A 22,094-nucleotide genomic window follows, 5' to 3' on the forward strand; every position below is an offset into this window, starting at 1 on the left:
ACAGTAGAAGCAAAATGTAGTTCACTGGAGAAAGGTTATAAATACAAAATGTACTGGCACATTAATTTAAGACTTGTTTGAATTGTAAACCAATGTCTGGCTTAATCATTTGTTGGCAGATGTTCCTAGCAGCAGTGAGGTGCATGCTTGTCAATAGTGCAGCCATTAACTGTGGGATTGTTGTGTTTCCCAAGCTATGTAGGTCTTATTTTACATGCCAAAGACAAAACAGTAAAGATTGACTAAATGGATTAGAATAGCATCTGCATTTCGGTGATCGTTTGTGTTAAACTGCCTTATATTTTTATATTACTATGTGTCAATTTTGAAATTCTGTTGCACAAAAAAAACTGCTCAGAATTTGCTCTGCCTGTGCAGTTGGCATTAATGGAATACTAAACCTAATACGATAAACCTCAAAAAAATCATGGTCACCATTCATGGTCATTTAAAATTGGTTTGAAGTTGCTTGTCCAATTATTGGTTTTAGAGTTAAAAGGAGTACAAAAATAACCCTCGCTTGGACCTTGACAGGGCAGTTTTTGATTCAAGAAACATTCATTTGATTCAAGTTGTATACAACTGAGCATAAAGATGGTTTAACAATATCTCATCCACTGATTATGTATTTTTAATACACTTGCACAAACATAACTAGTCACTTAAAACCTATCCTGATGGCTAGTGGAGTAGCCTTAGTTGACTGTAGGCCTATGGTTGTTCAACTCCTTAATCACAGAATCAACTTCTGTAGGTGTGGCCTATTGAATCATATAATAAATGTGTTTGGCGATGAGGCTGAACTGACTCTGTATGACATCCATATTTGCTTGGACTGAATGAAACTCATTGTTCATTGACTGTGAGGATGTGCTGAAATGTCACTGCCCCTTAACTGGAGTGTTGAGCAGTATAGGAATCCCAGGTAAACTAAGATGTATTCAAACATTTTCATTCTTTTTCTGGTGTCAATATAAAATACAATTATTCGGTCTACTCTTGTCAGTGCATTGTCGGTATATAGTTTCTAAAAGCATTCTTGAAATAAACTTTTAAAAAACCTCTAAAACCAAGCATTTGATAAATATACATTGCTAAATAATTTTAGATGACTGTGAATGCTTAGAAATGTTTCCTTTGTGAGGTTTAGTGCTGGAATATTGATTAAAATGCACTTCCTGCATGTCCTTTATTGGATAGTTTGCTGAAATGTATACACTAGCCATGTTTGATGTGATTCTTGAGTCTTGAGATTAATGATTTGGTTAAATTGTCAAGCTTGGCGGTCTCACTGGTCCCTCTGCATGGTTATACCCATCTCTGCTGTCACAAGTGAAGGATTGATTTGGTCATAAGAGCAAAACATGATGCACTTGTCATTTCTCTCCTCCTGATCTCCAGCAGCACACCTTGCTGTGCTATTTGTTTAAAAGAGCCTTTTCTTCAGCTCAAGGATGGCTATTAATTTTCCCTTTTTGCTATCATTGTGCAGTGTACCTGCTACTATTTTATAGTAAAACACTAAGAAAATTGGCATCTGGTCATAGAACAGTGATCCACTCCTACAGAATCATGGCCCGGTGCTAAATGCCCTTGTCGTTTTTATGATGCCGCCAGACACATGGGAGTAAATAGGAGGGTCAGGCTTCATTCGGTCACAACACCAAGAGGGAATGGCTGTCCAGCCCTGATGACTTTTGGAGTGAGTGAGGGCCCAGCCAGGAATGGTTCATTAGAAAGCACCTGGGTCTTATTTACTGTGTTGTTTTACTGCCTGGCCAAGCACAGGCGACAGCGCTACAGACATGCCACAGTTGTCTGTAATGAAGGTCATTGACTGCCTCCCTTGTTTCTATTAACTGTGTTGAGCTCAGCATAACTTCAAGGGTCTTAACAGCTGACATGTGGTCTCTTTTTTTATTCTGCTGTTTAAATGTTGCTCCGGTGTTAACGCTGTTACTGCTGTCACGTGATCTTAAATTTCATTTTCTATGAAAATTAAAGGATACTAATAATACAGATTTTTCAAGTGCATACAGTTGAAATTAACAGTTTCTGTCAATGGACAAGCATAACATAATTTTCACACCAAGAAGCTATTGTTTGTGGTTTGTTACTTGTGTATATACGAGTATGCACAATAACCATTCAGTACTCAACTACATTTTGTCAGTTGGTCAATTTGTTTGAAGCATACAGAGAATATATACCGTAGAGAATACCCATAGTCACATTCAAACGGTTAAAACTAAGGAGTTAAGACCCTCCTTTGACATTCGTTAAGTTTCAGTGTGGCCTTCTTTTTGTCTTAAATCCAGACCAATGGCTAATTTGTGGTCCTTGTTGTAGGATTATGATGAAGTCAAAAGGCGCTAAGGATGACCGCTGCACCCAAAAAGCTTAACGTGACACTGTGAGGGCTGCATGTGTGTGTTGGGACACTTGTGCTGCGAATTTTGCCAGTTCCCGCCTTCTTGGTGCTCCAGGTTGTGCTCGTCAAGGGGCTGTTGGGGGTGGATGTCAATAATCCTCCATGCTTGGTGATCTCTCCTGCCCCCGAGGCGTTCCCCAAACTGCGGTCGTGAGGCGAATTGAGCAGTGCCGACTTTGACAGATACCCAGCAGTGACCGCCTGCATGGGTGGCCGGTGACCGGCATCATGACTGGCATCACGAGCATCAGCGCCTAGGGGAGGCTCGGTATAAGAGGCCGAGTGCCAGGTTCTGCCGGTGGCCAGGTGAGCTTCCCCACACGTGGACCTGATGTAGCACGGGCAGCCCAGCACTTTGGCCGAGGTCCGCTGCACCCAGTTCAGCAGGTTGGTGATGTTTTCCTCTTCCTCGCATGCCCATGGGTTGTCTCCGAGCGTGAGGAGCTGCAGGGCTTCCAGTCGGTTGAACACAGTCTCGCTCAGTGACGTGAAGCGGTTCGCGTGCAGGTAAAAGCGAGCGAGCTGGGACATGCGGTCCAGCGAACCAGGTAGGATCTGCAGTAGGAAGTTGTGGGAGAGGTCCACCACCTCAAGTTTGTGGGGCATGTTGGTGGGCACGGTCCAGAACTTGTTGTGGCTGAGGTTGAGCGCTCTCAGACTGGGCAGGGTGTTGTTGATGAAGACCACACGCTCCAGCTGGTTGTTGGATAAGTCCAGGGACTGCAGGTTCCAGTGGTAAGCAGTGTCATTCTTCTCCAGCTGACGTATGTGGTTGGCTGATGCATTGATGTCCCACAGTGCCCGAGGCAGGCCGACGGGCAGGTGGCGGAGGTGGTTGTGAGAGATGTCCAGTGTCCTTAGATGGGCGAAGCGGCCGAGGAGGCCATCTAAGTTCTGCAGCCGGTTGTGGGACAAATTGAGGGAATGGATGTTGTGCTGCAGGCTGTCGGGCAGGAGGCTGAGACCGTGGGTGGAGCAATCCACCACCCGATGACCCTTGCCACAGGAGCACATTGGGGGGCAGATTGCCAGCACAGCCACTACAGAAAGCAGCAGAAGTAGCAGCATCAGGCTGGCCAGCGTAGCCACGGGCATCACGTTAGCCGTCCTGGAAAATAGAAGGGTAGGAATTGCATTGGTTACAGCACTGCAGGTTTGTTTGTTTGTTAGTTAATATGCCATGAGTGGGTTTCTTAGTTTTGTTTATGGCTGAGAATGATCTTAATATCCAAGCTAAAAAGCTTCCCCATTAGAATATAGTTTACTATGGGCTGCATCACTTGCTATGTAAACTTCATATGTACGCCATGATTCCATTTCTTATGTAACAGACTCCCATGGCCTGAATCAAAGTGTATAATGTTTATTAGCTTAACCCTGCAGGACAGTATTGGGGACATCAACCACGTGGGCTCCCAATCTGGCTGCCTCTGATAACTCCCCCTGCAGTCTTATGGATGCTAATTCACCACAACTCTACCAACCATTTCCACCGATGAGCAGCACTGGCTAGTTCAACAGACATAATCCACATGATACCTGGCTTTGGGCCATGTAGTAAAATTTACATAGTTCGGCCACACAAATGACCTCGAGCAACTCAGTAACTTGATTTAGGTCTAATTGCAAATGAGCTGTTCCTGAAAAGTTTGCCCTCGAATAGGAAGCATCACTCCGCTGCTGACGCGCTCGTCAAATATTTTATTCTCATCACGAAGTCTCAAGGACGTTCTGGGCGATGAGTTCCGTACGGAGTTGCTGCGCTGTCCTGCGGGGCTGGCACACGGAGAGGTGAGCGGAGCCAGCCCGTCGTTCTTATCCCTCGCTTGGCCGAGTTTGAGCCAATGCCAGAAGCTGCTATTGTGCTGCAGCTACAGCTGCTGCTGCAGTGAGGTGTTGGACCAGAGCGTTTAGCCTGCATGCCGGCTCCTCTGTCCTCTCCTCTCCCTCATCCCTCATTAGCTGCCTGCTCAGTGGGGCATCTGAGCATGGTGAATGTATAACACGCAGATATGCCACATCACTCTGTGTGTGTGTGTGTCCAGATTGTGACGTCGCACTGAGATTCTAGAAATTTCATGCATTCACCAGGTGTTGATAACCAGCCGTCAAGTTCAATTTTCTAAGCAGTGAGACAAAATCCATGCATCGCAGTCAGTAGGAGAATCTCTAGAGGAAGTTGTGAAACAGATAAGGGACTATATAGTGTATGTAGGGATGGAAATAGTTGCAGAGAGAACATGGCATACTCAATATGGAGCCCTTGTCTTGTATACGCTTGCCCTGACTTGACTAAGCATGTTTGCACCCTGCCATCTCCTGATTTGCTTTTGATTTACATGCTGAAAATGACTTACCTCATCTTTTTCATCAGTTTGTCTGCATGTCTCTTTCTCTTGCTCTCGCCCTCCCTCCTCCTGTCTTCCTGGCTCCTCTCTCTCTGCTGTGCTCCAGTCTTCCTTTGCTCCTTTTTTATCTGGAGCAGTAGAGGATCATTTTCAGCATCTACCTTTTTTTACTAAATTTTTTTTCCCTGCTGTTCTGCATGGCGGTTCAGTCCTTGGTTTGGCTCATTCTGCCCCCCCTCCTCTCTCTCTCTCTCTCTCTCTCTCTCTCTCTCTCACACTCACTCTCTCTCTCACTCTCTCTCCAAATTACCCCCTCGATCATCCTCAGTCCTTCCCCTCACGCCCCCCCCCACCCCCACTTCCTGTGGTAACCAGTAGCAAGCTACCGGGCGGGTCTCTTGTGTTGCCCAGATCTGCTGCTGCGCTCGTCTCCTGCCGTGGTGGTACTGTGAGTGAGTGAGCCCTGCACGGCTCGAGCCCCGTAGGCTGCCCGCTCTCCCAGCCTGCAAGCTGTCCTGAAGTGGGCAAAGGGGGAGGGACCAGGCGACAGAGGGGAGGGGAGAGAAATGTAGCATAGAGACAGCTCCTACTGCTGCTGACAGGGTGCACTGCTGACTACAGTCTTTTATAATCAGCATCCACACACTCAATGAAACCCCTTTCCCTTTGCACACTCTCCCCCACCACACACACACACACACAGACTTGCATTTTCTCTCCAGTTGACTGTAGTAGTGTATGAATGTGTTGTGGTATCATGGTATGTTCTTGTACACCCATGATACCCACAGTAAGTTAACCCTGACCACACTGCACCTTGGTACCATTTTAGCATAGAGCTCCTCTGCCTTGCCTGCCTGCCCATTTCTGTCATGCCAGTATTTTGTGCCAGTTGTTCTCTCACTGAAGCAGCAGGTGTCGACAGCACACATGGCTCACCGCCGTGTTCGGCGCTAGCCTCATTCTGCCACTTTGTGTTGGGTGCTTAATACGTGCTGTAATGCACCCCCTAGTGTGATCATGTCATTGTAGCTTTTCCCTTCCTCCACCCTCTCAGATCAGATGGATTATGGCTCATTCTGTGTGTAGTCAAGAAAAGAAATGTGACAATTGATGGGGGGGGGGGTGCTTTCGTGCTAGGGGTACTCACAATTAAAATGAGTCCTTTTATATTCTTCGGCTCAGTGTTTCTTTGAATAATTGGGTTTTAATGGGAGGTTAGCTCACTGAACACGAGCTGTGACGGATGCTGAGCAGCTCATTTTGAAGCCTCATAGGGATGGTGGCTGGAGAGACAGCTATGCCTTAGTTTTAGCACAGACATGGAAGTCTGATATTGTCCAACTTCTGTTCTGACCGTAACATGAAGCAAGCCCTTAGGGCTTGTTCTTTCGCAGATTACAATCACATTTCTTTCCTTCCATTCAGTAAACAGGAACACAAATGCTCAGACATACACACAGACAGACACTTGCTCATGCACTCACTCTCTCTTTCTTCCTGTCCCTTCACATTCCCCAGTTTGTATGTGTGCTCATGCATATGCAGAGGATTCCATGTCTATTCTAAACACTGTGTGCCTCCAGTGGTATTCTGCATAAGTCTTTTTCAACATGAAGTTTCTGTATGCACACAAATATTCACTGTTGGAGGTCACAGTTTGCTCATTGGTTGATTTTCTGTTGGTGTACTTTTAAAAATGCAATGATATTTAAAAAAATTGGATATTTCAAAAAGGTGGAGCAGGTCATTTGAGCTCAAGGTGTTTGGAGTAATCAGGCTGTTTTAATGTCAAATATTTTTCAAAACATCAGTGTTTAAGCTTTTTGGTCACTGTTAACTATGGTGGTAATCTGATTTCTTTTTATGAACTTGTGCACAGTTCATTGCGAAATGTCCCCATTTAGTGCCCTTTGCCAACATTAGTCCAGGAGTGATTGCTAAAGAGGACTCGTCGGGCTGTCAGCAAGCCTATTTGTTGTAGTTTGTTCTCTGTTTTGACAAGAAACATGCATATAACACAGCAGCATGTTTTGGTCAGGCAGCCTCTCTGGTTTCCCCCTCTGCACTGCGAATGATGATGAACTGCAGTCCGATGATGCACCAGTGAGACATTGTACAACAGTGCAGCAAATCCCTGTGGCAGCACCAGCAGATGTGCGAAGGGCTGCCTAGCAACACAACAGCCCTGCGAGACCAAACAAGCCTTGTTCCTCGGTAATGTGAAGTCGCGGCAAACAAATGGTCCACAGTAACCTGTGACAAACGCAAATTTTTTTTAAAAAATCTGCAGTTTTTTTTTTTGCTTTCTGGTGGTGCATTGGCAGCTAATGAAACCGCCATTGGCTATTAACTCACTCAGTATTTCTTAAGTACATGGCTGCCCTTGTGCAATGCAATCTTTTATTTGTGTGGGGTTTTGGTTTTTTTATATAAATTCAAGAACAAGTGGAACCACAGAAAATAGACTTGTGGTTCATATCCATATTTGGCTCTCAGCTGTGGCATTTCCTAGTTTCGTTACATGTCAGTTCTTCACTAATGTATTTGTGTGGAAAAAAAAAAGCACCTTTACAAAACTAATGCTTATATAAATATAGTGGAAACAGGACTGGAGAGGGTTGTTGTGTTTTTATTAGATTTATTTTTATTTTTTCAAATCCTGTTGTCTTTTTTTTTCCCCCCGTGTGTGTGTGTGTGTGTGTGTGTGTGTGCATATTTATACATTCGAGAGACCAAGAGAAAGCTTGCTGATCACTTTTGGGACAGATTTTGACAATCACAATTAAGAATTTGTCATTTGCAGTAGAAAGGCATTTTAATTCTAATGGGCACTGCATTAATGATGTAACTGTTTGCAACCAGATGTCGTTATGGTAGCAATTAAGTTTGGGAACTTAAAGAAAAAGAACTGATCTACACTCTTGGATCCTCAGACCCCTCATGTTTTGATTGAAACATAACATAAGCTGGCTTCACCTTCTAGAACTTCAGAAGCTTTTTACTTACAAATCAGATGGATCCTCTGTCCCAAAGTCCTGGCAGGGATCATATACAGGAACATGTATGCAAGGTATATGAACCAGAAAGTCCTAATTGTCCACTAAGTCCTAATAGGAGGAACTACAAGAAGTGGAGTAGAACTGGGACTAGGTTGTCCCAGTAGTGATGTGGGCAGTTGGGGCTGGGACCTCTAAGGTGGACGAGTGCCTCAAATATATCCCAGGAATTAAAGGAGTTCAGCCCAGAAGAATGCAATATTAGGAATAGCTACAGCTGTATATTGTGGGCAGATATTTATTCAGTAGCAGATATAAAACATATTAATATTCAATTCAGACAGTTATGCTTTTTGTTTAAAAATAAAGGACATAAACCTCTTAATAGGATTAACAAAATTAGGTAAAGCCAGAAAGATATGCTTACAGGACCAGAAGTTGCTGAGCTGACTGTTTCATCGCGAGCTTGGCTGCTGGGAAAAGCAGGGTGTAATGCAGTAACTTGCTCAGAAGCTGTGCTCATTACATACATAAGAATGAGAGGTGTGTGTGTGTGTGTGTGTGTGTGTGTGTGGTTTTTTCCCTCTCTCGTTTATACACACACACACTACTCTCATTCTTATGTACCCTCTCAGCTGGAAAATTGCAACCTTTCTCATTGTTGAGCGAGAGAGACTAAACTAGTCTGCACTCACTCTTTCCAATATCGGTTTAGTTATAAAGGAGCATTTCAGTGCTGCAAGTCCATCATCTAACTATATCTAGTGAGCAAATTCTGTGTATAAATGCAAAGTATACACGGTTAATATTCAAAATATTTTCAAGTTTCTGATAGCTTGTGTATTTTTCATATGTTCTGCTTACAACAGCAGTCTAAATGGGGGGGGGGGAGGCGTTTGTTGTAGCAACAAATAATTAAATATCAAATATTTGTCTTAATGATGCAGAGTGGTTGATTACTGCTGAACATAAAAGGGATATTGTTAACGAACTAGCTGACAGTTGTTCAGGTTAATAATGGCTGACACCAGTTCTGGATAAAAGGCCTTTCATTTTTCTTCTTGGTGGTTTTCTCTTCTCATCAGTGGTTGCCAGTGGATAAGTGTTTTCTTCAGGTTACTGACTTTGTGGGGGTGGTGGTGGTGTAGGAAGTGTTTCAGATTCAGCAGTTGGTTCCAAAGCACGATCAAGATCTACATCTTCAAAATGAGGTGGAGCAACAGTAGTGTTCCCCAAGGGTGTAAATGGAATGGTTTCATCAGAGTGAGGCGTTTGTTGGATGCTCAGACTGATGGCAGGAACAGTGGGTGTGTTCGCCGTTTCAGCAGCGGAGATGTCTGATGGAGGGGACGCAGCGGGTTGACTTTGATCTGTGTGGTGCGTCTGGATCTGTTCTTTTTCCATTTCTGCTTTGCCAGCTTCTGCTAGGACATCGTCTTCCACATTTCTGCCAAATGTACAACCTCCTGAAACGTCCACCATGTGGAGGTTATCCTCCGGCAGCATCGCGAGCCGATTGGACAGCTGCTGCGGCAGAAATGAATGTAGGGAGATCCTTTTGGACTTATTTTGGTGGAACGGCTCACTCGGCAGGTTGGGCTCTATACTACCTTCAAGGAATGGCGAGGGACCGGCCCAGTCAGAATTAATAATTTGCTTTTTCTTCCTGCGATGATTCCTTACCAAGATCATCACAATCATTATGAGCATAAGAACCAGAACTCCGGTGATCACGCTCGCCACTATGGGTCCTGGATTACTTTTGCTTCCTTTGTGTCTTCCCTGCTTTGTCCTGGCCTCCCCTTCGTTTTGTGTTCCTGGAGGTTTTGAGGTCTCTGCTTTGGTGGGCTGCATTATATTCCCTTCCTTTGGCTTGGTCGCATGTGTCTTTCCTGGTTGAGTGGTGGAAGTCTTTCCTTCTCTAGTCATACCGCCAGTGTCTTGTTTGCCGGTAGTTATTTCATTATTGGTTGCGGTAGTAGTGAGGATCTCTGTGTTAACAGTAGAAATAAGACCAGAGGAAGGTGCTGTCTGATTTGTGGGGTGAGTTTGTGGTAATGTGACTCCCATTTTGGAAGAACTGATACGAGCGGGGTTATATGTTTGGGCACTGTTATCAAGCGACATCACATCTGAATGATTTCTGGCTAAAGTAGTAGCTTTGATTCCTTCGTTTTCTTGGTTCTCTGAAGAATGCTCTGTAGTCTGTATTATTGTCAGAGGATGCACCAGCACCTTTTCTACTTCTTTTGTGACAACTTCTGAAGGGCTTTTTGTTGGGCCTTTTGTGTCAGTGGAATTTGTATGGATTTGAGGCAGTGTGTGCAATATTTGATGCTTGACCAGCATTCTGCTGGCTTCCTTTGTAGTCTCCTTTGATTTAGTTTGGTTATGTTGAAGAAGGTTCTCTTTCATCCTTCCTCCTAAGGGGCCCTGAGAGAACAAATGTGAAGATGATCTGCTTTTTTCTGTAGAGAATCTTTCTATGGTGGTTTGGCCCTTTGCATGGGTCATAACTGAAATGAATTCTGAGGGTAATTTAGAAGAGGAGATGGCATTTTGAGTTGTAGACTCTGTAGCATGTTTATCTGAGTCTTGCTTAGAGGGAGAAATGTCGGTCTCTGCGTTTGTAGCTATATCTCTTATGGCTATTTTATGTCGAGTTTTCATACCCTTTTTTTCTGTGGCAGTGGAAGAGCCTTTGGTCTTTGTGGAGCTATTTAGTAGGAAGATGGCTTCTACTGTGGTTGAATTAATAGGAAGTGCACCACCATGGCTAATCTCCACCGAAGTTCCATCTAAAGCATTTGGGTATTTTATATGGGGATCTGTGGTTAAAGTGGTATATTCATCTTGAACTTGTAGGACAGTGGTAGATCCTTCAGTTATTGAAGAAAATTTGTGACTTTCAGAAGTTCCTTCATCCTGGTTGAAGGCATTTGGGCTGAGGGTTATATCACCATTTAGTTTCCATGGAAGGACCAGAACTAACAAAACTGTGCTAAAAATTGTCTTCATAATGTGCTCTTCATAGGTGATTTTGTCCTGGAAAGAAACAGTACTCTTGTAAGTTGTCTGTGATCTGTTTAGTAATTATCTGTATTTGTCATTCATCTTTGAACAACATTAATTCCTTCTAGTATTGTTCTTGCTCTTTATAGAAAGTTGCAGCAACTGTATTGTGAAATGTTCCACAGTTGTTTTCCTAATATAACAAACTAAATACCCCTTCTTTAGCAATCTGTGCCAAAACTGAACCTTTTTGTAATGTTGGAGAGGTGTGTGTGTGTGTATATAATATAATATGTATGTAAACAAAGCAGAACTGAAAATCCAAAAATGGAAATGAGTGATGTATGGTTAAACAGCTCATCTTGGCAAGCTTAGCGGTTACATACAGATAGTTCAATCACATCAGAATCCAGTCTTCTTTATGATCATGACGACATATTTCTGTGAAATAGCCTATAATGTCATAAATTTTTACTCACCAGTCTTGACATAGACGACTTTACTTATGAAGTCTAAAACATTCTTCTTTAATTAATACTTATTTAATTATCAGAATCGCTGATTAAATCCATTCACACTGTTACAACTGCATTGCCCCTCAAACCTGTCGAAAAGGGAGAGGCACTGGGTTTGCTGAATACGGAACTTGCAAGTTTGACTGACAGGAAATGAGAGCTGTGAAACTGCTGTTTGCCCCCCCCCCACTGATCAGAATTTGAAATACGTACGCATTAGCTCTTTGTCAAACTGACCAAGTAAAAATAGTCAGATGACAAAATGCATTTAAATATTTACTGAACAGGTATATAAAAGCACTTTTCAAGGGGACTTTGGAAAAGTTGTTGTATGTAGCATGTGTGCATACAGATCAAATCAAAATTAATATCTGATTTAATTAATAAAACTTGTTTTCTTTAATCAGACCCCATTTAAAGGTGAATAGCTGTCCTCTCATACTTTTGGATCTATATAGGAAACTTAACATTAGACATCTTGGTACTTTTCTGATGCACTAACATTTTATTCATTACCAAAAAATGCAGCAACTACAGGGCTTATTCATAATTAGCATTTAGTTTTATATTGACATGGTGGAATACAATGATGAGACATTTTAAGCCTCTAGATGTGCAAACAGGAAGATGTTTGAGCAGTTTACAACTTGCCTGGTATTTGGGAAGAGCAAAAAAAAAGTGCCTATTGGTGTTGGAGACCAGTTTAATTATGTGAGAAATTCACTTTGATCCTTTTGTGTGTAAATGGGTTTCTGGTGTTAATTCTTCCCTTCTGGGTTTGGCCAAATCTCGGAATCTAATTTTAGGTTTTCATTTAAGTGCGTGTTCGTGCGTGTGCGTGTTAAACTTTTGTATACTGTGAAGCCTGATGGTAAATTGGCTGGAAAATGTATCAAGCTATGCCAAAAGATGCAATGATGAAGAAGAAGAAGAAGAATTATGAGTTTAAGAAAAGGTTAGGACTAATATATAAATTTTATTTGTGCTGAGAAAATATTGTATCCATCCATATACAATAATGTTACAATATTACATAAATCTATTTTAAATGAAGGTTAGATTCTTCCTTAAAAATGTGAATTTACACAATATTCACATTAGTGAAGTTATTTGATTAACAGTATCTATTTTACTTATAATATGGAATGCCCCAGCTGCCTCTGCACAAGTTGGGATATTAAGATAGTGACACCACCAAAGCAATTTTTTTTTTTCAACAAACCAAATCAGAAATTCTGTTCAAAACAATGAATTAGTGATTCCAGAATGACCTAACACTGTTTTATTAGCTGAGTTCATTTAAAGAGTCTTTTACAGAACAAGTATATTTCTGACATTTAAAAAATTGTTCTATGGTCCCTGTAAATGCCATAACTCAGACACGCATCATATTACTACCCTAATATTTAGTAACACTCAGTACAGACTTATATAATACAGAAAATGACCGACCCAGTTTTTAAAATCATCTGAAATGAAATTAAATGAAATGAGATAAAAAAAAAAAAAAAAAAAAAAAAGACTTTAAAACCATAAACCGCTTCCTTTAGGCACACATCTTAGATAGAGGAGGAGCACAAATTTAACTCACACCACCAGTGGCATGTTCTCCAGTTCCTTCACAGGATCTATACAGGAGTCTCTGGAGGTGGAGACCTGCATGGTACCTGGCACATTCTCTGCATCTGTATGTGCAGTGGTGCTTTGGTGCAGGGCAGCCCTCTCTGCGCTGCCCTGCGCCTCATCATCCTCCCCCTCGGTTCTGACATCCTCCAGAAGGAGGTTGGTCTCACATGGTCCCACAATGCCTCCCTCTGTTCTTTCGGTGCCCCAGTAGCCTGTCCCGCTCACCAGATCCACGTTGCTACGGGTTGGGCGCCGGACGCGGTACTGCCGCTTCAGAATGATGACCTTGCAGGTCAGCACCAAAGTAGATATTAATAGGATGAGGATGAGACCCCCAGAGGACGTGGCAACTATGAAGGCTAGCTGAGGGTCTAAGCAGATCTCTGAGCCAGTAGCAGGGGGCGCAGTACTTGGGAGTTGGGTTTGATTCTGTAAGCCATCAGTGAATGAGGACGTCTTGTTTTCCATACCTGATAAAATGCAGAAAAAGAAGAACTTATTTACATTTGGAAACAAGCCAGGGTGGCGTTCCGATTCTAAGTAATTTTGTCTCATTACTTCGAAGTTGATATGTCATCGATCATGAAATTGACAGGCAGGTATTTAATTTATGTAAATGAGTGAAGACCTATTAAGACAATTACTTTTAGCATTTTTATTTTCATACATAATACTGAATAATGCATAAAGGCATAATGATATACTCTCTCCTCTCCTGTATAATTCTAAATATATGACGTGTATAATGCATATTAATGAGTAGTGTATAATATGAATAGTGTATAATACATAAAGGCATGATGCCACACCATCTCTCCTCTCCTGTATTATTAAGTATATGAATTATTCCCTATAAATTTCTTACCATGGTTTATTCAGTTTGCAGTCATTCTATATAAATGTTGTGGAGGGATTTTTTTTTTTTTTTTTAATTATTATTATTTTTTTTTTGGAGGCTTATCTGCATAATCAAGGCTTACCTGTTTTGCAGAGTTGTTGAATGGGGTGAATTGAAAGCTTGATTAACTTAACTGAATGCAGACAGTCTAAGATTCAAATTGCAGTTACTTCCTGCCACCTCAGTAGAGTTATTTGGGGGCCTTAAATTTAAATAGGCCTTGCTTGTAGCTGTGGAAAAAAAAAAAAACCAAAGTAGAATATAAATAGACCTGGGCTTTTCAGTTTAGATATAGATCTAAATGTAATGTCAATAAATGTACATCACAATTGTAGATGTTGTAAATTAGAAAAGGCTATTTGTCATCTAGAGTTTGTTAAATAATTACCTTAACTATGTAACCAAAATCACTTATGGGTTTTCACTCCAAATTGCTTTTGCTGTGGTTTCTGGAAATTTTATTTTGTTCAGTTTTAACCTCAAAACATTAAGTTTCTGTCTCATAGCAGTAGTTTGCTTGGAATGCAGGTTCAAGGCTGCAGTAACTTTGTGCTCCCTTTTCTTTTAGATTTAAAACAGGACAGATCAGTGGAGACCTTCTCATCTACCATGTGTTACTGACCCTCAAACCATACTATGCCAAACACTATGAAATAGTAGTGGACCTCACACATGTTGGACCTAGCAACCGCTTCAAAACAGACTTTCTCTCCAAGTGGTTTGTGGTTTTTCCAAATTTCGCCTATGAGAATGTGGCTGCAGTCTTCATCTACAACTGCAACACCTGGGTGCGGGAATACACCAAATACCATGAACGTCTGCTAACTGGACTCAAGGGGAGTAAGAAGCTGGTATTCATCGACTCGCCAGCACGTCTCGCTGAACATGTGGAGCCCGAGCAGCAGAAGCTTCCTGCAGCAACCCTGACCCTGGAGGAGGACCTCAAAGTTTTCCATACTGCACTGAAGCTGGCGCACAAGGACACCAAAGTGTCCATCAAGGTACTGATCCATAGATGATGTGGAGAAAAAGCACTCCTAATGTCAGGCTTATTCAATCTTGCCATTTTAAAGCGATGCCAATTACTGTTTGAAGATATCTTTCCAAATGGTGACTAAATATAAACTTGATTTCGCAATGTATAGCTGTGAACATTTGAGGGCTGAAAGCTTTTGAATATCTCTTGCCAACTGTCCTTGCGTTTTTCCATCCAGGTGGGCTCCACAGCTGTGCAGGTGACATCTGCTGACCGCACCCGCGTCCTGGGCCAGTCTGTTTTCCTCAACGACATCTACTACGCATCTGAGATTGAGGAGATCTGCCTCGTGGATGAGAACCAGTTTACGCTGACCATCGCCAACCAGGGCACACCCCTCACCTTCATGCACCAGGAGTGTGACGCCATAGTGCAGTCCATCATCCACATCCGCACGCGCTGGGAGCTCTCGCAGCCCGACTCCATCCCCCAGCACACTAAGATCAGGCCCAAAGACGTGCCCGGCACCCTGCTCAACATCGCCCTCCTCAACCTGGGCAGCTCTGACCCCAGCCTGAGGTGAGAGGCAACTGTGGTCAGTGCGAAAGGTTGAAGGCAACCGTTCCCTGGAGCTTGGTCTTTGATAGTCAGGGATGAATGGTCCAATGCATCTTGCAGCTCTTATTGTAACAATAGATCTATTATTAGCAGGCTTCTGTCTTTGTTTTGAGCTGATTAGAAATGCTGATAGTGTTCTTGTGTCTTTAGTTCAGCTGGGGAGCACTTGACCTTGCCATCTTTGGGACAGTGGAAAAATTAGATAACTTGAGACCCAAGAACCTGTGACATCTTTAGTTTAATATTTCTTTACAGTTTACACAGTAAACTACCATTTCTAGAGACCTCTTCATACATGACACTGATGGTGATGATCTTGGCATAACAAAATGTTTTGGTGCCATCACCAGGTCTGCCGCATACAACCTGCTGTGCGCCTTAACTTGCACCTTTAACCTCAAGATTGAAGGACAGCTCCTTGAGACATCTGGTTTATGCATCCCTGCCAACAACACACTGTTTATCGTGTCCATCAGTAAGACTCTAGCAGCCAATGAACCCCATCTCACCCTGGAGTTTCTGGAAGAATGCATCTCTGGATTCAGCAAGTCAAGTCAGTGCTAAACACATGCCAAATTCACAACACATTCATACTCAAACACACATGCATACATTTGTCATACACAAACCGACACATTCTCACCCTGAAAGTCTGACACACTCGACCTCAACATGCTAGACCCCATTTTGAGCCAATTACATTTTTTCTCTCGTCTTTGTCCTTTGTATGGTTGCAGGTATCGAACTGAAGCACCTGTGTCTGGAATACATGACCCCTTGGCTGCGAAACCTAGTGCGCTTCTGCAAGCACAACGATGATGCCAAGCGTCAGCGCGTCACTGCCATTTTGGACAAGCTCATCACCATGACGATCAATGAGAAGCAGATGTACCCCTCCATCCAGGCCAAGATCTGGGGCAGCCTAGGCCAGGTCTGTTTCCACTTGTTGCAAATGCAGCCCCCAGGGTCAAAGTACTTTTTTGTAGAGCTCAGATCTGATCTTGGTCTTCTAGACAGAGCTGATGAAAAAAAGTCTTTACAACTCGAGTTAAGAGGCACAAGTGACTCTAAATTGGACTCTTGTCTTCTGTCTTTTAGATATCAGACCTGCTCGACGTGGTGCTGGATAGCTTCATAAAGACCAGTGCTACTGGGGGCCTAGGATCTATTAAAGCTGAAGTAATGGCTGATACTGCAGTTGCTCTTGCCTCAGGAAATGTTAAATTGGTGTCAAGTAAGGTGGGTTTTGGGTACAAAGCTAACATGGTTGAATGTTTAGTGAATATAGCTTGCCATCAAAGAACTTAGTCATGCTAGCTAGAGCAAAACATGCTATTTAAATGGTTGGTTGTTAATCTTTGGTCACAAAAGCCTCACTGTTAAATGATGTTTTAATTTAATGTTTTCAACAAACTATGCTGTTATCATATGACCTAGATATACCTTATCTTAAGGGAACTTGGACACATCATTTCGTAACATGACGAAGACAGGTTTACCCCATAACCCTACCAACCCTCCCTGAAATGGAGGCTGACTTACTTTTGCAGTTGCTTCCCTTTTATTCTCTGAAACCATTTCTCTTGCAGCTTCACTGATCTTATCCAGCCTCGCTCTGCTACTCCATTATCTCAAACGCTTGCTCCCAATTCGTACATGCACACGCTCTGACAAATACACCCAGTGCACCAGCCCGTCACTCTCTCCTATTATATGAACCACTGTTAGTCATTACAGTGAATAGACATCATTGTCAGGCAGTCCAGCACAATGGTGACCCCCTCTGATTTAAAATCCACTAACCTCAAGTGTCTCGGGCATCATGGTCCTCGAGTAAATCAGCGAAGACTATAGGATTTGGCTGCTTAGATACTGATCTCCATTTGCCCAATTTGGCTATATTTTCAAGGTCAAAGCTACACTGAATGGGTGCCGAGCCTTGTTTGTCTAGCATGTGCCAGCCGCAGCTGATGTCACAACATGCCAGTCCGGGAGCACAAGGGCAGGCTTTGTCTAGTCGTTGCATCTGCCTTCTCGCCTTCTCGCACAACATTGGGGCTCAGAGGTCAAACCCAGACCCAAACATGACCTTACTGAGGAGGTCGTAAGCCTCCAGAGAGTGACGGTTAGGTACATGACGCACAGAGGGAAAATGAAGATGACAGAAGGCACATTGTAACAGACCTAATAATTTTTCAAATTACAACTTGAAACCACATATTTTTTTTTTTTTTTTTTTTTAAATAAGAGCAAGAATTTGTTGGCTGTTTTTATATGTAACTTTATTCTGAGTTCCAGTATAAGTACTCAGAAGATAAAATTATTTGAATTTGTTGGTAAGGTTGAAAATGGCATCTTTTATGGGCGCTCTTGCCAATGGAAATTTCTGGCCGGAGTTGTTCATTCTGGCACACATTGCAGTGCTCCTGTCCATGCCAAAGTTACTCCAGCACCACCTCCTGCTCTTCCACCTCCCTGCCTCCTGTCCGCAGGTGATTGGCCGCATGTGCAAGATCATCGACAAGACGTGCCTGTCGCCCACACCCACGCTGGAGCAGCACCTCATGTGGGATGACATCGCCATCCTGGCACGCTACATGCTCATGCTGTCCTTCAACAACTCGCTGGACGTGGCCACACACCTGCCCTACCTCTTCCACGTAGTCACGCTGCTGGTGGCGACGGGGCCGCTGTCCCTGCGAGCCTCCACCCACGGCCTCGTCATTAATATCATCCACTCGCTCTGCACCTGCTCGCAGCTCAACTTCAGCGGTGAGGGAGAGTGTATAATTTGGATGCCAAGCTGATTAGAATAAACATTCTAAAAGGAGTTTTCTTTCTGCAGCCATCTTGATGAGTTTGCGTTGTTGTGTGCCACATATCTGTTCAGTGAATCACGATTCCCGATATACAGGTTTGCCATCGCCCAGCTTGTTGTCATCTTCATTTAGTAGTGGTAAATCCGGATGACTGCACAGGGCACCTGGATTGCTAGCATGTAGCGCAATTTGGAGCTGTGCTGCTTTACTGCTCCCAAAATATCCTCACTCACTGAACCTGGTAATTAACTGACAAGGGAAGTGGGGTGTGCTCATGCAAGAAAACAACCCAAGTGTGCAGGCCTCAGGCCCTGTAGGATTGGCGCATGACTCTCTCGCCCAAGAGTGGCAAAACCTCTACAGCATCATATTGCAAGTCCAGTCACCTTGACCGGACTGCCAGATGACCCTGGAGACGGTTAACCATGCTTGTGGCTCTTTGGCCTGCAGAGGAGACGAAGCAGGTGTTGCGGCTGAGCCTGACCGAGTTCTCCCTGCCCAAGTTCTACCTGCTCTTCGGCATCAGCAAGGTGAAGTCGGCCGCCGTCATCGCCTTCCGCTCCAGCTACCGAGACCGCTCCTTCTCGCCGGGCTCCTACGAGAGGGAGACGTTCGCCCTCTCCTCCCTGGAGACGGTCACGGAAGCCCTGCTGGAGATCATGGAGGTCAGTCGCTGCTGGTGCCCTGCACAACAGATTGTTGGGCGTCTGTAAACTGTGCCGTTTTTTGTGTTCTTTGGATGCCGTCTTGCTTGTACACCGTACTTGTCAAATGTGAAGTATAACCGGGCATTTCTTGGACTAATCTGTCTGTGCTGACTTCTCTGACTGTGTCCCCTCCTCAGGCTTGTATGAGAGACATTCCTGCATGCAAGTGGCTGGACCAGTGGACAGAGTTGGCTCAGAAGTGTGTAAAAGTTTGATATTTATTTATTTATTTATTTTTGTCCCCCTCCTCTCCATAGCCAACTTATGCAATTTATAAAATTAGTTGTTCTTATGTTTGTTTTGCTCACATTCTCTCAGTGTCTCATCACCGACTATATATCTTGGGTTAGGTTTGCGTTCCAGTATAATCCATCCCTTCAGCCACGGGCGCTGGTGGTGTTTGGCTGCATCAGTAAGCGCATCACGCACGGCCAAATCAAACAGATCATCCGGATTCTCAGCAAAGCCAGTCCCCTGCTCAGCATCGACCGGGTGGGTGGCGTCCCTCACCTTGCCCACCCTGATTGTGAACCAAATCAGATGAAGACCTTTTTAGCTTTTTATGTTTGCATATTCTTTGACCTGTTCTGTTGGTGTTTAGTGTTTACCTAAGAGATTAGTTAATATTCTTGCTTTCTCATTTTAAACGGCAGTTCAGGTGTGGCGCTTGTAAACTGTATTTTAAATTTTGCACACCAAATTACGCTTTCATTGCAATGATTATTGTATTTTACATCAGTACAAAATGCTCTCCCAATGCCCTTCTCTAAATTTTGCTGAGTCACTTCTTGTCATGCTTTTAGAAGAACTCCCCCTCCAGCATGTATGGCTCTGCAAACTCGTTCTCCCTCTCTGGGAGGTGTGTGTGTGTGTGTGTGTGTGTGTGTGTGTGGAGTGCAGGGGAGCCAACCGCAGGGCTGCTCGCACGCCTGCACCCATATGGCCTCTGCTGGACAGCCTGATTTAACACACTTCCTCTGCAGGGCCTGGAGAGCTGCTTAAAGGGGCCAGATAACTACAATAGCCAGGTCCTCATCGAGGCCACAGTCATCGCACTCACCAAGCTGCAGCCCCTCCTCAGACAGGTACTGTGCTGCCTGAGTGCATAGACACTTGCCTAACTGCAGCATAAACTGCGAGCAGAAATGAGTGAGGTGTGTTGGACCTCTCCAGGAAGTCGAGATTGAAATGTGGGTGTGTAGAAAGTGCAGAAAGTGGTGTGCGATGCAGGACTGACTCAATACAGTGCGTGCGTCCATGTGTCTAGGACTCTCCAATGCACAAGGCCCTGTTCTGGGTGGCAGTGGCAGTGCTGCAGCTGGATGAGGTGAATCTCTACTCTGCAGGGACAGCATTGTTGGAACAAAACCTGCACACACTAGACAGCCTACGGGTGTTTAATGACAAGGTACTGAACATACACCTGCACACAAAGTACATAATCCATTTCCTTCTGCTGATTTCTAGTGTGTATTTAATTACAGTAGCATTTGTTGTGGTTGAGCATTGAATGTATCCCTTGGGCATAGAGTTTATTGCAGTGTGGTGAGTCTTTTCATGCCCTTGCCTAGAGTCCTGAGGAGGTGTTCATGGAGATCCGGAAGCCTCTCGAATGGGACTGTAAACAAATGGACCATTTTGTGGGCCTCAACTTCAATTCCAACTTTAATTTTGCTCTAGTGGGCCATCTCCTGAAAGGTGAACATGAATACTGGGAAACAACCAACCATCTAACCTGAAGTCACTCCATGAAGAAATAGATTGATCAGAGTGTCTGGTGGTGGTTTTACTGGTGTTTGTCAGACACGTTTTCTGTTGTTCAGGAGCTTTTGTTAATAGTGATGTGATGATGCTGCTCCTCTTCCATGTCTCCTCTGATGTCCTTTTGTCTGAAGGTTACAGACACCCGTCATCTGCCACGGTAGCCAGGACTGTGCGCGTCCTTCACACACTCTTGGGTCTTGTGGGTAAACACCGCAACTGTGACAAGTTTGAAGTGAACACTCAGAGCGTGGCCTACCTGGCAGGTGAGGGATGTCAGAAAACTCAAACTGAACATGCTGTATCCACTCTGACGTGCTTTGACTGACTGTATTGCTTTCATTAACCTCTGCGCGTGTCTGTGTTTGCGTGTAGCTTTGCTCACGGTCTCGGAGGAGGTCCGCAGCCGTTGCAGTCTCAAGCACAGGAAGTCTTTGCTGCTCTCAGATGTTGCCATGGAGAACTTCCCTGTGGACACACATTCAGTTTACCATCCTGAGACTGGATGCAGGTGACATCATCAGCTTCCTTTCACTTCTGCCTTTCTTGTTTGCTACTCCCACGAGTATTAAATAGGAATAGGCCGCTAGGCAGTGTTTCGGGGAATGTTTAACCAGTTATCCAATTGATGCCAGGATGTTTTTACATTCTGTGTATTTGCAATGTTTCCAATTTGCACATGACTACACTGTTAAATTATATGGTGTGATTTTATATTCTTCTGGCAGAAAGACACAGCAGTTATGATGGTGATGCATTTCAAAGGTGTTTCAGTCTCTTGCCTGCAGGGGGGATCCTGTTGTTCTGTAGGTGATTCTTCTAGATATTTGCAGATATTTCATCTACAAGCCACATCTCCTAAAGCTCGGTATGGGATGATATCTCAAGATTCTCTCGGGATATGAAATTTTATGCTTCCCAGCCAGTTTCTCGGCGCTCGTGCTGTTGATCCTCCAGTGCGATTATTTCCATTTCCTGCGGCACCTCCCTTCATCTGCAGCACCGTGCTGCTTCAGTTTTGTTCAGAGCTTGGTTTCCTGTTGAAGCTTAAACCTCTGACTCGGGCTCACATCCCGTTCTCGTGTCATGACAGGCCGCTCAAGGAGAGTCAGCCGTGGACCTCGCCCAAGGTGTCTGAGCGTTATCTGGCGGCGTACTACCCGGCGGCAGGCCAGACCAGCCCCCGCACACGCAAGTCCATGAGCGTGGACATGGGGCAGCCTTCACAGGCCAACGCCAAGAAACTGCTGGGTAAGGGAGAGCCAAGAAAATGAACAATGTAACGGCTCTGGAACCATTTTTGAAATATTTAATTTAAGCATTTGTAAAGCCCATTATTGTTTTTACTTTTATGTAACTATGCAGAAAGAATAAGATCATTAAA

General features: G+C 43.9%; 3 protein-coding genes across 11 annotated transcripts in view; 1 reads left to right on the forward strand and 2 right to left on the reverse strand.

The window, feature by feature from the left end:
- nf1a (neurofibromin 1a) overlaps nt 1-22,094 on the forward strand; it is a 54,676-nt gene that overhangs the window by 23,084 nt on the left and 9,498 nt on the right. For all 9 annotated transcript variants that reach the window (XR_004776888.1, XR_004776889.1, XM_035534018.1 and 6 more), the window contains 15 exons: nt 14,398-14,830; nt 15,044-15,384; nt 15,774-15,976; nt 16,161-16,354; nt 16,522-16,662; nt 17,916-18,195; nt 18,693-18,907; nt 19,087-19,148; nt 19,300-19,441; nt 19,933-20,034; nt 20,217-20,357; nt 20,521-20,647; nt 20,845-20,976; nt 21,086-21,221; nt 21,804-21,961. Coding sequence is in view for 7 of the 9 variants with exons in the window: in XM_035534018.1 (XP_035389911.1) it covers nt 14,398-14,830; nt 15,044-15,384; nt 15,774-15,976; nt 16,161-16,354; nt 16,522-16,662; nt 17,916-18,195; nt 18,693-18,907; nt 19,087-19,148; nt 19,300-19,441; nt 19,933-20,034; nt 20,217-20,357; nt 20,521-20,647; nt 20,845-20,976; nt 21,086-21,221; nt 21,804-21,961 (2,807 nt within the window). In the remaining 2 variants the exon portion in view is untranslated. The remainder of the gene's footprint in view (nt 1-14,397; nt 14,831-15,043; nt 15,385-15,773; nt 15,977-16,160; nt 16,355-16,521; nt 16,663-17,915; nt 18,196-18,692; nt 18,908-19,086; nt 19,149-19,299; nt 19,442-19,932; nt 20,035-20,216; nt 20,358-20,520; nt 20,648-20,844; nt 20,977-21,085; nt 21,222-21,803; nt 21,962-22,094) is intronic.
- Nucleotides 634-5,056, reverse strand: omgb (oligodendrocyte myelin glycoprotein b). The gene is made up of 2 exons (XM_027021474.2): nt 4,789-5,056; nt 634-3,539 (listed from the first exon to the last, which is right to left on the reverse strand). Exons 1-2 carry the CDS (start codon nt 4,800-4,802, stop codon nt 2,363-2,365), a joined length of 1,191 nt encoding a protein of 396 aa, XP_026877275.2. The 5' UTR covers nt 4,803-5,056; the 3' UTR covers nt 634-2,362.
- On the reverse strand, nt 8,059-11,403 carry LOC113584517 (protein EVI2B). The gene is made up of 2 exons (XM_027021473.2): nt 11,270-11,403; nt 8,059-10,823 (listed from the first exon to the last, which is right to left on the reverse strand). The coding sequence occupies exons 1-2, from the start codon at nt 11,279-11,281 to the stop codon at nt 8,895-8,897; spliced, it is 1,941 nt and encodes a 646-aa protein (XP_026877274.2). The 5' UTR covers nt 11,282-11,403; the 3' UTR covers nt 8,059-8,894.

This window comes from Electrophorus electricus, chromosome 15 (genome assembly GCF_013358815.1).
Source record: "Electrophorus electricus isolate fEleEle1 chromosome 15, fEleEle1.pri, whole genome shotgun sequence".
NCBI lineage: Eukaryota > Metazoa > Chordata > Actinopteri > Gymnotiformes > Gymnotidae > Electrophorus > Electrophorus electricus.